Source organism: Melanotaenia boesemani, chromosome 1, assembly GCF_017639745.1.
Source record: "Melanotaenia boesemani isolate fMelBoe1 chromosome 1, fMelBoe1.pri, whole genome shotgun sequence".
Lineage (NCBI taxonomy): Eukaryota > Metazoa > Chordata > Actinopteri > Atheriniformes > Melanotaeniidae > Melanotaenia > Melanotaenia boesemani.
In genome coordinates, this window is record NC_055682.1 from 41,006,576 (window position 1) to 41,022,224 (window position 15,649).

The window sequence follows — 15,649 nt, forward strand, 5'->3', positions numbered from 1 at the left end:
TGGGGGTGCCTTATGGCTGCGGGTCCTTGGTGGTTTTACGTGGTGGGGATTTGGGCTTCTCTGCTATGGGGCCTGTGCCCAGTGACTGCAGGGGGCTCTGGCTGGGGCCTTCCTCTTCCACCTTCTGGATGGTGGGATTGTCTTGGTAGTAGGGTGGCTGGGATTCATGCCATGGCAGCCCCAGTCTGCCTGTAGCTTTTATGGAAGCATGGTGGCTTTTGCATGATCACACTAAACTTTGAATCCTCATATTCTGCATGCTGACACAGTTCCTGCATTGTCCTACGGGTTTATACAATAAGAGCTACCTTTGTTTAGATTTTTTGTGTGTGTGTTTCTGCTACTCTGGGTTTTTTTTTTTTTGCCTGCTCGTCTCTTGTAGATGCTCTTGATGATTATTATTATTGTTTTTCTGTAAAAGCTGTAGGAAATTCTCTGTTGTGTTTCTGTACAGGTGTAGCAGTTGTCTATTTCTTTATTTTCTCTACTTTTCATTTATGTTTATGCTTCTCTTCTTTTTTTTCTAACCCCTCTGGTTAGGTCCAGCAATTTTCTTTAAATTCTGTTATTCAAAATAAATAAATAAATAAATTCTAATTTAAATAAAAATCTGATTATCAAGGGGATCCATAAAGCAAATCCATAAATTACATCAATAAAACTCCCCTTGGCAAAGCAGATTTGTTCGGCACAACACAGCAGCCAGGCCATGCTTGCTACGATGCGAGATGAGAAAATGAATGAATGGTCTATGATGGTCTCGACGTCTCACCCTCAGCCTAGGAATGAGCCATGATGAAGATCATGCCAACTGCACCAGCCACTCCCACATCATGTCAGGTGAATGGGTGAAAGGCCGAAACCCCAGTGACCTGTTCTGGTCCTCCTGCAGCCGACATGACCTGCAGAACTTCCTCAGGTAAAAAGCAGAAAGGTTGTATGCTGTAGAAACATTTTGGCTTTTATGCTGTAATTAAAACTCTCGTTTTTATATAAAAGTTTATTCTGAGTGATTCACAGCTGATGAACTGGACAGTGTTTCAGACTTTGTTCCAAATCAAAAAAACAAAGATGAACTGACAGAAATGTTCATAAAGTCACAGATGTGTGACAGATACAGGAGTTGATCTGTGGAATTCTTTTGATGAAGAAATAAAAACATGTAAATCTGCTCATAAATTTAAAGGATTATTTCAGAAAAACATGATGAAAAATCTAATTACGAGAGCTTGAGATCATGGAGTGAAGGAAGCAACTTAAATCAGAGTCTAATGTTTTCTGACTACTGATGTATCTTGATCAGATGTGGAAAAATTGTCTTTCAGGCAAAAACGTCTCTGGACGCTGACTTGAATAATAAAAAGAAGTTTATTACAAAAGTTCAGACATCAAAACAGATTTCTGCAGCAAAATCTGGAGGTCCCAAAGCCAGAACGAAGACCTAAAGACTTGATGTGTCATTCTGTCTTATATAGGGTTTAAACAAAGAAAATTCCTCAGTCCTGTGTCCTCCAATCATAGAGTTTGCCTATAGGATGCTCATTTGCATGGAATGCATGTTCTTGTGTCAATCCAGTCTGTGGGACAGAGAACCTTATATGGTAAAGACTTAAGTGTGTACCATACAAATGCTATGCTTAGATACCTCATAATTCCCCCCTTCGGGACTGGAATTAACAGTCCCGAAAAACACGAACTATATAAGACTCAAATTAAATAAACACATATGAGAGCCCCAAAAGAAATCATAAAACGCCCAAAAGAGGCTAGTCGACCCATCGGACCCCTCCGGGCCTAAATCCTGCCTAGCAATTCTCACCTCCCGAAACAAAAAAAAAATAAGCACTCAAGGTCACCCATATGTATCCACATAATAAGAGTCACAGAATATTATCTATTCGCCTAATGGTAAACCCCGTCTATGTCTACCTAAAAAGGAAATACATAGCAATAGCACACATAACATCACAACAAATTCAGATTAACACTCAGATTAATACAGTATATGAGTAAACATTGAAACAAAATAAGGCAAACAAAAATATATGGCTCCGAAACCTCCAGATGGGTAAATCGATATGGTGATGATGTTTCAGTCCGCAGATGTCATCGCGTTGACATTCAGGGTTCACTGTCCATGTTTAGTGTCCTTATATGTACTTCTGAGTCCATTCTGAATGTTGGGGCCTCTGAATAACTAACCACCCACCGGGTGGTCGTCCCCATGTGTACTGAGAAGAGAGAAAAAGAGCAATGACCAGTATCGTTGTCATAATAACAGGTTGAATCAAAAATATTTCAAGCATAAGAATGAGGAATAACATAAGTTTAGTTGAATATAGATGATAATTAAGTAAGAATATGATATCTAATTCCCTACTTGATTATACACACTAAAACCACAGTTTTATCCACAAAGTCCTTGCCATTGTCTGGGGACATCCTGTCTGGATGTCCCCACCTGCTTATGACCTTATGACACAAAAACTTGGCCAAAGATTGTGCATCTTTGTGTTTGGTCGGACATGCTTCAGTTAATCCTACAAGTTCAGCAAGCTGTGCAGTTGCGAATAAAATGGTCAGGTGAACCACAATTATAGCACACTTCATACAGCTGTTGGAAGCATGGAGCAAAATTTCTTCCACTCCCGAAATTTTCTCTCCAGGTCTGTGGCGGGCCATAAACTGGTGGTGAGAAACAGTTGACTGGAGGCAATGGTGCAGACTGAGGTGGTTGGAACTGTACTTTATCCGGCTGCTTCTGTGGTGATGGTTGATTTGAAGATGGCAGGCTCTGGATAACCACTGCTTGTGTTTTCTCCTTCTTTTTCGAATCCACCAGCTGTATTTGATTCAGTTTCCTGAGAGTCTCTTGATCTTGCTCTTTCTGATCATGCTCTTTCTTCCTGAACAGTTCCACTTGGTGAGCAATGTGGTCTGTATAAACTGCTTTGGTCATGCTATTAAGACCGACCACTTCTGCAAGCTTGCTTCTCACTGGTTGTGGCAGCCCCCTCTGAGTCTTGGCCCGCAGAATCGATTGTTCCATTTGGTTCAGATCTGGATCATTTCCTGTTACATCTCTCCATGTTTGATGAGTTCTAGAGACATAGGATCTTGGATTCTCCTCCTGGCCCAATGGCTCAATAAAAATGTTGTCAGGGTGGACATTTGTTGGAAATGTCTCTTTTAGAGCTCTCCATGCTCTGCCTCGATTCGGGGCAAACAGTTCTGGGTCGTATACAGATGTCCCCACATAACGACCAAGTCCCGCTTTCTGCAGAATGTCCTCCATAGCAGGAACTCCTAAGACGTTAGCCAAAAGTCGTTTTACATCTCCTGTAGCCAGCTGTATTCCCACGCAGATCTGCTCCAATTTAGAAATCCACGGATGTGCTCCATCGTGAAGAGACGGTAATTTCTCCAAAATGTCAGACAAATCAGTGTTTTGCCAGGGTTTATACTCCAAGTTCTGTCCTCGGACGACCACTGGACACATCTTGCCGACCGACTTTCTTCTTCTTGGGCGGAGGAAATATGTCACCTGCGGCTTTTTAGAAAGCTTCTTCCGCAGCTTCTTCTTCTGTATCCGAAGTTCCTGTAACTGGTCCTCAAGCGCCTGTCGGTCCTCTTGACTGCTGGCTTCCTCCAAATATGAAAGACATCGATCTACGCTCTTTTCAAGTTCTATCAGCACTTGCTGGCTATCATCTTTGGTTCCTGTACTTGTGGTAGCTGGGTAGAACTCTTCTGAAAGGCCATCACTCTCTTCTTCACTTTCAGTGTCCGAGCTATCAGAAGTGTCATCTTTGAGATCCTTTGTCTTTAGTAGCTCTGCTCCTTTTCTCTCTGCTTTGGCAAATATCTGTCTTATGGCAGAGTTGTATCCATCTCTGGCTTCCTCCAGATGACTCTGAGCCTTGTCTCCAGGTTTCTTCTTTGTTGTCTTCTTTTTACTCTTAAGGCTTGGATACATGTGAATGGTCGTTGTTGCTTGTCCCGTTTCTATTATTTGGTTGGCATCATCAGTGACATGATAACTGCCTTCATGGGAAATCACTGGGAGCTGAGGATAAACATCCTGAAATTTCACTTCTTTCTCATATGGTGGGGGGCTCTTTACTGCAACGGTGTGAGAGAAGGGCGTGTTGATTTCTGCCATTAATTTCTCTGTGGCCTTTTTGATCTGCGAGATGTCTTCTCTCTGTTTTTCTTCCTTCTCTTTTGTTGCTTTCAGAACTCTCTGTCGCTCCTTGTCGAACAGCTGAAGAACTTCCAGCTCCGTTTGCCGCTTGTCATGACGTTTCTGTCCTCTCCTTCCTTTCTTCTGGTCTGCTTTGTAAGTAGTCACCAGCACTTGAACTGTTTTGATTACCTCTGGATTAAGTGTCCCCTCAATCGGCCATGGGCGGTCGATGCTTGGCCAGCGCCGGTTCCACTTTTTTGAAATCTTGGCTATACCTTTAATAAGAGGGTTGCTCTGCTGGACCAAATCAACTGGAGTAATTACAGTTGAAGTTTTGTCATGCTTCTCTGACATGATGCCAACTTTCTATAATTTTCTAATTTATGAATTAAAAGGAAACTTCTAAAAAAGTAATATATCCAATACTATGTTATTACACTCAATTTCTTTTTGTTTGTGTTGTTTTTATTTATTTATTTATTTATTTTGCTTTCACAAACCTGCAAAACAAATTTACCAACTTCAGAGGAAACCCAAAAGCCTTTAATTAACAAAAAAATCACATTAAAAACCGCATTATATTATCAGTAAACCATTCTTTCAATAGTCTATTTAAACCTTCGATGATTTATCACTTTATTACGAATAAATGAAGAATAAAATATTTTAATAGTCAATCAGTAGCCAAGCTTTTCTGTCGGAGTAAATATACCATGTACTCTCTGATATGTGTCTTCTAGTATTTATATGCACCATTAAAGTGTGTTATTTTCACTTGAGTTTTAACAAAAATTAAGAAAAACGATACCATGTTTGTATGTATTGAAACAACTATGCATTAATATATATATATATATATATATATATATATATATAAAGCAGGTGACAAGATGTTTGTGGATAAAATGCACACTAGCCTTAAGCAGTTCAGGGGAGATGTGTCATCCGGCTCACAGATGGGTGACTGCCACACCCTTGAGGCCTCGGAGAGCCTGGTCTGTTCAGCTCTGATTCGACTCTCGATCCAAATTAATCATATAAAAAAAAAAAAAAAAAATTCAGTATGCCATACTTCAAAACAATTCAAAACAAATGTAACAACACAAAGATTATTAAAGGCTAAAGGAGGAGTTGACTTAATCTCCCTCCCTTTTCTCTCTCTCTCTTTCTCTTTCCTTCTTTTTTTTTTTTTTTTTTTTTTTAATAAACCAATTTTAGGCTTTGTTGGCCTCTTCAAAGAAAAAGGAAAAAATTACAAGAAATATAAGGCTTTATTTTCCCATAGTTTAAATCTAAAAACAGGAAAAGGTAAAAAAAAATGAAAATAGTAATGGGTCTTCCACACCTCAGCTGCTCATGGCAGAGAGAGAGATAAACCTCTTAAAAAAGAGAAAAGAGGCCTATCTTCTGCCTAGAGGAAAAAGGGTCAGAGGTGACACACCTTCCCGTCGTATCACTGAAAATTCTATAGACATCCTGGGGCCGGTTGAACTTAGATAAACAATCTGCTCCCACTCTATCACTTAAAGAGAGCAGCTGTGACAGCTGTAAAAGTAGTAAATGTGACTACCCTAAGGAAAAATAGTCTAACAGTCATTTCTTATAATCTCCTGTACCCCTAAGTATACTTCTAAATCCTCTTATAGAACTAATGCACTATCTTACCAATACTTCCACAAATAAGATCATACCAATAATGCACACCTTTGCATAAAATAGTAAGGACTAAATTGTCTATGCAAACATGTAAAGCAAACAATCAGCTACAGGCATTAAATCACATCAGCAGAACGCTCACACACCCACACGTGCTGACTCCAAAAGCTGTCTTCACTGCACAGCGCACACACAGACACAAACTTCATCCCTATATTTTATATCAGTACAGATGAAGCAAGTGAAATGTGCATGTTTTCTTGTCACACAGTGAAATAAACTTTGTCCCTGTTTTCCATCCAAATTAGACACAGAAACACATTTTCTCGTGATGTTAAAGAAACACCCTTATAATTTTCTGTAGTGGTTTATAAGAAAAGAACACAAAAGATATGTGTCCAGATATGCGCAAGGCAATTAATAATATTTTAGCCACTAACAGAACATTCACACATATATAAAAGTCCTTTTTGAGGGATATCTATTAAATTATTGCCAAAATAATAGTCTGTCTCCCAAAGTGCAGACGCTCATTATTACAATTAAAATTTTTTGAAAAAGTTCCTCATAAAAGGCTCATTTTTCCGAAGGTTTATTGAGTTACCTCTAAAAAGTCTGCTCATCGAAATACAGAAGCATTTCAATAGCAGTTCATAAGATTATTACTTAGAAAACCCTTCGAAAAGAATGTATCATTAAAAAGTTATAGAAACACAAACATACATTGAAAACTTTAATTTTGCTCAGACCACACCCCAGCTGGACACACACACACACACGTCAGACACTCTAGCAGAGTCACACACACACCTCGGCTCCTATCATACACACACACACACACAGCTGTTCTCACTCAACCTCACACCAACACCCTCTCAGTCAGCGCTGACTCAACTCTTTTTACTTTTTTATATGCCTCACCAAATCTTCTTCTCATCTTAATCTTAATTCCTTAAAAATCCTACAATTTATCTATCAAATTCTTATCCCAGGCCTGCTATGCTTAGATACCTCACTACAAAGATAGAAAAATCTTTCATTGTGTAAAACCTTTTATCATTACTTATACAATACTGTATATTTATGTATTTATATATCAGCTCTGTCTTTGCTAGACTACAAACATGACATTTTAACGTATTCACTGTAATTCAACATCTCCCTCTCTGATATATTACCAACACTCCAAAAATTTGTCAGCTGCTCCGCCAGAAAAAATAAGATGTTAGACTTATTTTATGCAAATGTTAAAATACATCCAGCTCCTCTGCACTGCCTCCTTTAGGGAGATCAGACCATAATCTGGTTCTTCTCACCTCCAACTACAAGCCCATTGTTCAGCAGCAACCAGTCATCACACAGACTATTAAAACTGTCATAATGGGGGACAAATGACAGACCCAAGGAGCAGACACAAAGCACAATTATTACTCTGAATAAGACTTTATTTAATCCAGCTGGCAGGCACGGTGGAGTAGAGGGTGGAAGTGCTCACTGCATGGTTCAGTTCTGCCGAGGACAGTCAGAGTTAAATAAATCCAAAGAAATGAGCAGTCAGAAACAGTCAGAAAACAGTCAGAAACTATATATAACGAACCAGTCCCACTGGGTTCCAGTTTTGGTTTTCCAGACCAAAGTTATTTTTTAGTTTTCCTACTAGCACAGTGCCTACAGTTGTTTCATTAAACCTTTCATATCCAGTCTCTGTCTGCCTCCTGCTTCTCAACTCGTCATTGGTGTCCTTATCCTCCGCACACTTTGACAGTGTCATCTGGTTGCTTAGCGGCAGCTAAGAGTTTCCTGAACGTTCTAGAACCTGACCCTGTGATGACTAAGCAACCTCCCACAAGGTCCACATAAACCGAATGATCCAGAGTGCATTACATCTCAGGAATTGGTGGGAATGCTTCCTGCTGGATACGGTATCAGAGCTGGTGGGGTATCCAAAGTAGTCGTTTTCCCAGGGAACCAGATTGGCTTACAGGACGCCTTCACCCAGATGGCCCGTCTCTCGTGTCTCTGTGTGAGAGTCACCAAGGGAGGTCCAGTGTGACAGCTCTCATACAGCCTCCGAGGGAGTTAACTGGGGCACTCCTCCACATCTTCCAAAACAGAGGGGATGCTCGAGAAGGACTAGGCAAGGTTCAAGGAAACCCGTTCTCAGTCTCCAGTGCCCTGGCCTGCTTCTCAGCCTTTTTACGAGCCCGTGCCAGAGCCCCAGTCTCTAGTTCACCATTTGCCAATGCTTCAGCGTCCTGTGCTGCTGCCCAGGTCCACTCCAGCGATTCAGTTTCTGTGACCTGCGTCCCAGCCCGGGAGCACACCGTCTGTACTGTAGCCCTTGCTGACACTGCCCCCACCAAGCCTTGCTCCTGTTCCTGTGTGGGGTCCTACAGACAACACCACACCTCCTCCTTCTCGAATTCCTGTTCTTGAGGGGTTCCCTGAGTGGGACGCTCCTCCTTCGCCTCTGGTTTCTGTTCCCGATGGGGTCTCCAAGCGGGACGCTCCTCCGCTTCAAGCCTCTGAGGGTGACCCGGAAAGGGACACTTCTACACCTTTAGCTCCTTTTCCAAGGGGGGGTCCATCGGGAGGAAAGGGAGCTGAGATCCTTTAATGTCCGCACCAAGATATTTCATATCGAGGGTTCATTCTGCTTTGCAACATCAGTTGGGGCAGCAGAACCAGAGACTTAAAGAAACTGAACAAACTGAACTGATTGTCCAGAAAGGAATGCTGGATATAATGGACAATTCTTCACATCCTCTACACAACATAGTGAGGAAACAACAGTGAGTGTGTTCAGTCAGAGACTTATTCAGGTCTGAAAGGTTCAGAAGATCATTCTATCAGGAGCCATGATCCTCCAGGATAAGAGTCCGGACTCTATCCCAGCTGCTATCAGACGAGAGGCTGGATTCACCCTGGACAGGTTCCCATTCCATCGCAGGGCCTTTAAAGTAATTTATTTAATAAATAATTACTAATGATTTTATAATTAATCATATACATTATACAATATTATACACTACCTTATAAGAAATATATTTTATTATAAATATTAAAAATATATTTGAAAAATAAAATAATTTCACAACTCAATAATTATAAAGCATTACAATAATTCTAACAATGTACAGCTTGTTGATGAACTGGTTAAACTGGGCTGAACAGGAAATCTCCAGTCGTTATCTGAGATAAAAACATCAATCATAAAAACATCTTTGAACAAAAGTTCATTACATGTTTGAAAGCAAAATATACAGATTAACGGAATTTATCTGGCAGCTTGTTGATAAATGACTGTTTATTCATCTATTAGTTTATTTGTTATTGTAGTTTAGCCTGAACCACTTCACCTCCACAAAGTCTCTTTAGGATGCAGAAACACAGAAATAAAACTTCTTGTATTTTCCTCTTTCTAGCAGAACCAGAGCCAGTACTTGCCTCCTGCACACGGATCCCGGATATCGGCTCCGATTGTCCTCCAAACTCCCAGGAATGCACTACAGCGTGAATGAACAGTGTCAGATCCTGTTTGGGGGCAACGCTACGTTCTGCAGTGAAATGGAGGTACAATGGCCAGGGACCTCATTTATCAAGCTTGCGTAGGAACAAAAACTGGCATACGCCAATTATAGTCAACTTTTGAGATTCATGAAAACCGATCTAGGCGGGAAAATGTTCCTACCTCCACACAAACTTTGACCCAGGCCTACGCATAAAATCTGGAAAAACTGGAAACAGCGATCCAGGAAATGATGTCAAATGTGAGACATTTGTGCACAATCCACTATTACCTTTCACACCACATGTTAGATATTAAAGCTGTTTGCAGAAATGAATCAAGACGCACATTTGGTATTAATTCTCCTAAGAGCCACGCTCAGAAAAAAAATAAAATAAAAATAAAAACAGGACTTACAAGAAAAAGGGAGATGATATTAATAAGAACCTTAACCACTAAAATTTGTTCTGTCATTGTAAAACAAAACTTCATGTTATAAAATCCATCCAGATAAATAAGGTGCCAGTCTGCTGCCAGCATGTAGCAGTCAGTGTGGAAAGTAGCTTTGGTCCTTCATTCCAGCAGAGCGGGACCAGACTGGAGGCTGAGGTCTAGAAGTGATGCTACGCTAACGAAACACACAAGAGGAGGATTTCCTTTTATTTATTTATTCTTACACAATGTTTTTATTGTTCTAATTTCTGTCAAGACGGTCTTTATTTCCTGCAACCCCTTGTCCACCTGGTTAATAGCGGTGATGGTGTCCCTGTGCTCCGCCCACCCAGCTGGAACACCCAGCAACTAGAAAGAAATATTATTTTACACTAAATAAACTGCTACCAATCTCAGATGTATTTGTACATATTTATTTTATACATTAAAACAAATGACTACATTACCGGCATCATTACTGTCATTTAACAGACACTTTTCTCCATAATGATCTACTGTGGGCTGTAGCGTCGTACCTAAGGCCCCAACTGGAAGGTGTTACAGTTCATCACTGTGGGATTCGAACTTTGATCTCCCGCATGATAGACGTATGTTAAATCGACTGAGATATCCAGTCGCACATTCCGATGTCTCTGACACTTCCTTCTGACACTGCGGTGACAGATTCTGCTGCCTGCTGCCACTATTCTGCCTTCCTGCCACCAGTAATGCCCATGCCATGCCCACCAATTAAACATTTTTAAACTTTTAAACGTGATCCATCAGGATCTCTGTCTTACACACCGAAAAATTCCACTTTTTCCCTCCACACCATCCTGTAAATGATGTGATGAATATGTATTACAGGTGTCCACCTGACCATTTATAGCCACCATGTGGGCGTGGGAAGGTGTTTCCTCGTGTGCACTCGCTTTAGAGTTGATTCTGATTTATAAACAGAAACAGGTGTAGGACGTGTGTGTGCACGTTTTGATAAATCGGGAAGTAGAAGTGCGCTGCATTTCCTTTTTAAGCTGCAGACACCACCTGTAGTGTGCTTTGCTACACACAGTTTGATAAATGAGGCCCCAGATTAGGTATTGTCCTGTTTCACTCCATATCCAATTATCCAATCCGATCATGTCCTAACATGTACAAAATGTTTCCTTTGTGACAACTCCTTGCAAGAATTACTTCAAGATTCATTTTCATACTTTGCTGTTTACAGTATCAGAGAAGATACATCCACCCTCAGGTCTACAAATACATGCACATGTACAGGCTGTTCTTAAGCATAGTTACACATTGGTACTTCAACTGATGCATCTACATCTACTGAGATGTTTACATTCCAACTATTTTCACAGACATGTGCACACTTCCCTGGTGCGGGTATTTACACATGTTGACAATGAAAAATTGTTGGTACCCCTAGAAAAGACTGAAAGTAAAGTGATCAAAGGGACATGTTAATCCAAGGTGTGTCCACTAATTAGCATCACAGCTGTCTACAATCTTGTAACCAGTCAGTGGGCCTATATATAGGCTACAGGTAGTCACTGTGCTGTTTGGTGACATGGTGTGTACCACCCTCAACATGGACCAGAGGAAGCAGGGGAAAGAGTTGTCTCAGAAGATTAGAAAGAAAATTTTAGACAAGCATGTTAAAGGTAAAGGCTATAAGACCAATTTAAGTTCCATGGGACTGTAGCCAACCTCCCTGGACGTGGCCGCAGGAGGAAAACTGATGACAAATCAAAGGCACGGATAATACGAACGGTAACAAAAGAGCCCAGAAAACCTTCTAAAGACATTAAAGGTGAACTTCAAGTTTAAAGAAACTCCAGTGTCAGATCGCACCATCTGTCGTTGTTTGAGCCAAAGTGGACTTAATGGGAGACGACCAAGGAGGAACCATTGTTGAAAACAAACCATAAAAAAGCCAAACTACATGTTGACAAGCCACAAAGTTTCTGGGAGAGTGTCCTATGGACAGATGAGACACAAATAGAACTTTTTACCAAGACACATCAGCACTATGTTTACAGACGGAAAAATGAAGCATATGAAGAAAAGAACACCGTCCCTACTGTGGAACATGGAGGAGGCTCTGTTATGTTCTGGCCTGCTTTGCTGCATCTGGTACAGGGTGTCTTGAATCTGTGCCGGTACAATGAAATCTCAAGACTATCAAGGGATTCTAGAGAGAAATGTGCTGGCCAGTGTCAGAAAGCTTGGTCATGGATCTTGCAACAGGTCAATGACCCAAAGCAAACTAAAATACCCAAGAATGGCTAAGAGGAAAACATGGACTATTCTAAAGCGGCTTCTATGAGCTCTGACCTAAATCCTATTGAGCATCTTTGGAAGAAGCTGAAACATGGCGTCTGGAAAAGGCTTCCTTCAAACCTGAGACAACTGGCGCAGTTTGCTTATGAGGAGTGGATCAAAATACCTGCTGAGAGGTGCAGAAGTCTCATTGACAGTTACAGGAATCATTTGATTGCAGTGATTTCCTCAAAAGGTTGTGCAACAAAATATTAAGTTAAGGGTACCATTATTTTTGTCCAGGCCTGTTTCAGGAGTTTATTTTTTTTAAATAATTCTATTGAAGCATTATTGAAAAACAATGTCTGACTTTCATTGGTTAAATTTCATAGAATTTTTATTTATTATTACTTTTGTCAGATTCAAGTTATTTCTGTGACCATTGTAAGTTTTCTTTCATTAACCGAAGGGTACCAACAATTTTGTCCACGTGTGTATGAGGCCTTCATGAATTTGTGTTAATTTGGGAATAATGAAAATTTTGATAATATTTTTTCACATAAATTCCTTTCAGACAATGTCTGGAGGGGTATATCCAACTGATTTAGATCTAGATTTGATTTATAGTGATTTATAGTCATCCTCCACATCTGGAAGAAAAAGTCCCCCTTTATTGTTTGGTAACTGTAGTGTAGAGCAGTGGTTCCCAACCTTTTTTCCTCAGGGACCCCCTTCGTGCATATACTGGACCCCCTGCTCCACCCTGTGCTGAAACCATGCTGGTTTTAGGCTTTCAAAAGTGAGATTCTCACCATAAATAATGTATTCTGGTTGAGTCCTGTCCTTTGATAAAGCCGAAGTTAAACAAACAACATGTAGCCTTACTTTTTTTCTTGAAATAGGGACAATTTGTGGACATTATTTTACAATTGCTCTAATGTTCAAAGGGACCCCCTGTGCTCTTTGGTCCTGGAACCCAGGTTGGGAACCACTGGTCCAGAGTATGCAATCCTTGTTTTTTTCCCCTCTATACGAAACCCGAAAACATTCATTTCCATTCAGTAAATTGTTTGGAAGGCATTTCTTTTGGTATCTATTGAAAGAGGTACAGTAATCTTGGTAAAATATTTATTTTGATTATATCTATGCAGTGATGCAAATCTAATGGCAGTAGGGTCCATCTGTTTAATTTGAACTTAATTTTTTTAGTGATTGGTAAATAATTTGCAGAATAAATATTGGAAAATTCCTTATGCTTTATTATCCCCAGGTAATGTATGTTGTTACTGTCCCAGTAAGATTGTGTATTCGTGGGGTAGGTGTGTAATTAAATGTGATGATTTGATTCTTGTGTAGGTTTAATTTATAACCAGAGTAACTACCAAATGTTTTCAGACAGGATAACAATTTTGGGAGACTCAAATCTGGTTGAGAAAGAGTCATCATCATCGTCATCCGCGTATAGGCAGGTCATGTATTCATTCTTATTAATCCAGATTCCTCTTATTTCCTGATCCTCCCTGATTGTTTGTGCAACTGGCTCAATAAACACAGCAAAAAGAGCCGGGCTAAGGGGGCAACCTTGCTGACAGCCTCTTTGTAGCAACACAGACTACTGTTTATCCTGGCAGTGGGACAGTGGTATAGGTTTTTTTTAAAAGTGAAATTACTGAGTTTTTAAAGCCAAATAATTCCACTGTCAGGTACAAGTATTCCCAGCAAACAGAGTCGAACGTATTTTCTGCGTCTAGGCTAAGGACAACTGATTTCTCTTTGTTTTTATTCATATAATCCATTATACGTAGGGCCTGTCTTACATTATCCTTAACCTGTTTATTTTTGAGAAAATCTGTTTGGTCGCCATCTATTATGTTTAGGATTATATTCTCAAGTATTTTTGCAATTATTTCTGCATGAAGTTTATAGGCTAAGTTTAAGATGGATATTAGTCTGTATGAGCTACATATGGATTTATCCTTCCCATGTATGGAATTACAGATTATTGTCGTTTCCAGGATACTGGTATTGCTCCCCCTTTGAGTACAAAATGAAAACATTTAAGTATTAAAGGTGATATAGTTTCTCTGAAGCTCTTGTACAGTTCTGCTGGGAATCCATCAGACCCTGGCATTTTGTTTGTTTTTAGTCTTGATATGATCTGAATCTTTTGATATCTCATGCATCAATATTTTGTTTTGTTCTGTTCCAACAGACGGTAGATCCAGAGTACCCAGATAATCTTTAATGCTTGAGGGGCCAGGGCCATCTGGTTGTGTATATACATAGGTTTTTATAGTAGCTTTCAAATGAATGTTGTATCTCCTTCAGGGAAGGACACATCTGACCTCAATTTGGCTTTAATGTCCTCCTGATTGTTATACATTTTATTTAAATTTTGTTTTACCAGCTCAATCTGATCAAGTATTTGAGGGTCATTCAGTTTCATATGTTTAATTTCTAGGTTTTTATGTTTCTGTAATAAATAATTAATCTGTTTGTTTTTCCTTCTTTTTGTGTGACGACCACATTATTAGCTTTCATTAGATTACTGCTTTAGCCATGTCCCAAAGATTACTTGGAGATGTTTCCTCATTATCAATACCATCCAGGTAGTATTTTGAATTCCTTCTCAATAAACGTCTTACATGATGGGATCATTCAATAGACTAGTGTTCAATCTCCATGTCCTGAATTTAGGTTCAGTGTTCAAATGAAGAGTTAAGTAAACCCCAGCATGGTCAGATATGTCTTTAACCCCTATTTCACATTTCAAGACTTTATGTCTGTCTGAACATAAAAAATTCTTGAGTACACTCTGTGTAGATGGGAGAAGAAAGTAAGCGGCGCCTGCGGGATCCGTGTCTTTCGGTGTCAGGTTATCAGCTGTCAGGATTCTCTTCCTCAACATGTCTTCCCTCGCCTCCTTTGCTGGATTGTATGTTGTGGAGCCGTCTTCATAAAAGACTTGGAGTTTCGTGAGTGCTGGTGTCTGGAAGCGTAATCCCTATCCTTTTAAGATCATTCACAGTGGGACGTATTCTTTTCTTTGCGTAATCTCTGCCGGGAAATCGTGGTCGATTAAGATTCTGTTACCATTCAGACGTGTTTCTTTTTTCTTCCATGTGGTGGAAAACACCAGTTCCTTGGTTGTGTACTAAACTCTTTCTTCATGTCCGCATTTCCTGCCTTTATTTCAGCGTGGATGGCATTAATGCTAGTGTGCAGGATGTTCATGTGCATATGCTCGTTAGCTTCCCCCATGTTGCCTGGTCCATGCACTTCTCCAGTCTCCGTTTCCTCACTTTTCTTGGTATTATGACTCACTGTTGTCTTAGCTTTCCTTAGTTTATATTTCCCCATTAGAGTTTTTCATGAACATTTATCGCCTAGCTTTGTCTTGGCTAGCGAAAGTGTTGGACCTTTCAGGGAGCTCTTACTTGACACAACCGCTCGGTTCGCAGCCATTCCAGAAGTCGAAATGAAACATTTTCATAATTAGCTTAACAGGAATCTTCCTGCTCCCCTTTGTTGTTGTATCTTTGTTGAACTTCATCTGTTACTGTTAGAAGTTGTGTCTTTGTTAGTTTACATGCTCTACA

General features: G+C 40.1%; 1 protein-coding gene across 4 annotated transcripts in view; it reads left to right on the forward strand.

Annotated features, from left to right (window-relative positions):
• The window catches only part of adamts17 (ADAM metallopeptidase with thrombospondin type 1 motif, 17), a 74,298-nt gene that overhangs the window by 26,861 nt on the left and 31,788 nt on the right, over positions 1-15,649 (forward strand). For all 4 annotated transcript variants that reach the window (XM_042008668.1, XM_042008748.1, XM_042008817.1 and 1 more), the window contains exons 9-10: positions 779-919; positions 9,271-9,415. In XM_042008668.1, coding sequence (XP_041864602.1) covers positions 779-919; positions 9,271-9,415 — 286 coding nt within the window. The remainder of the gene's footprint in view (positions 1-778; positions 920-9,270; positions 9,416-15,649) is intronic.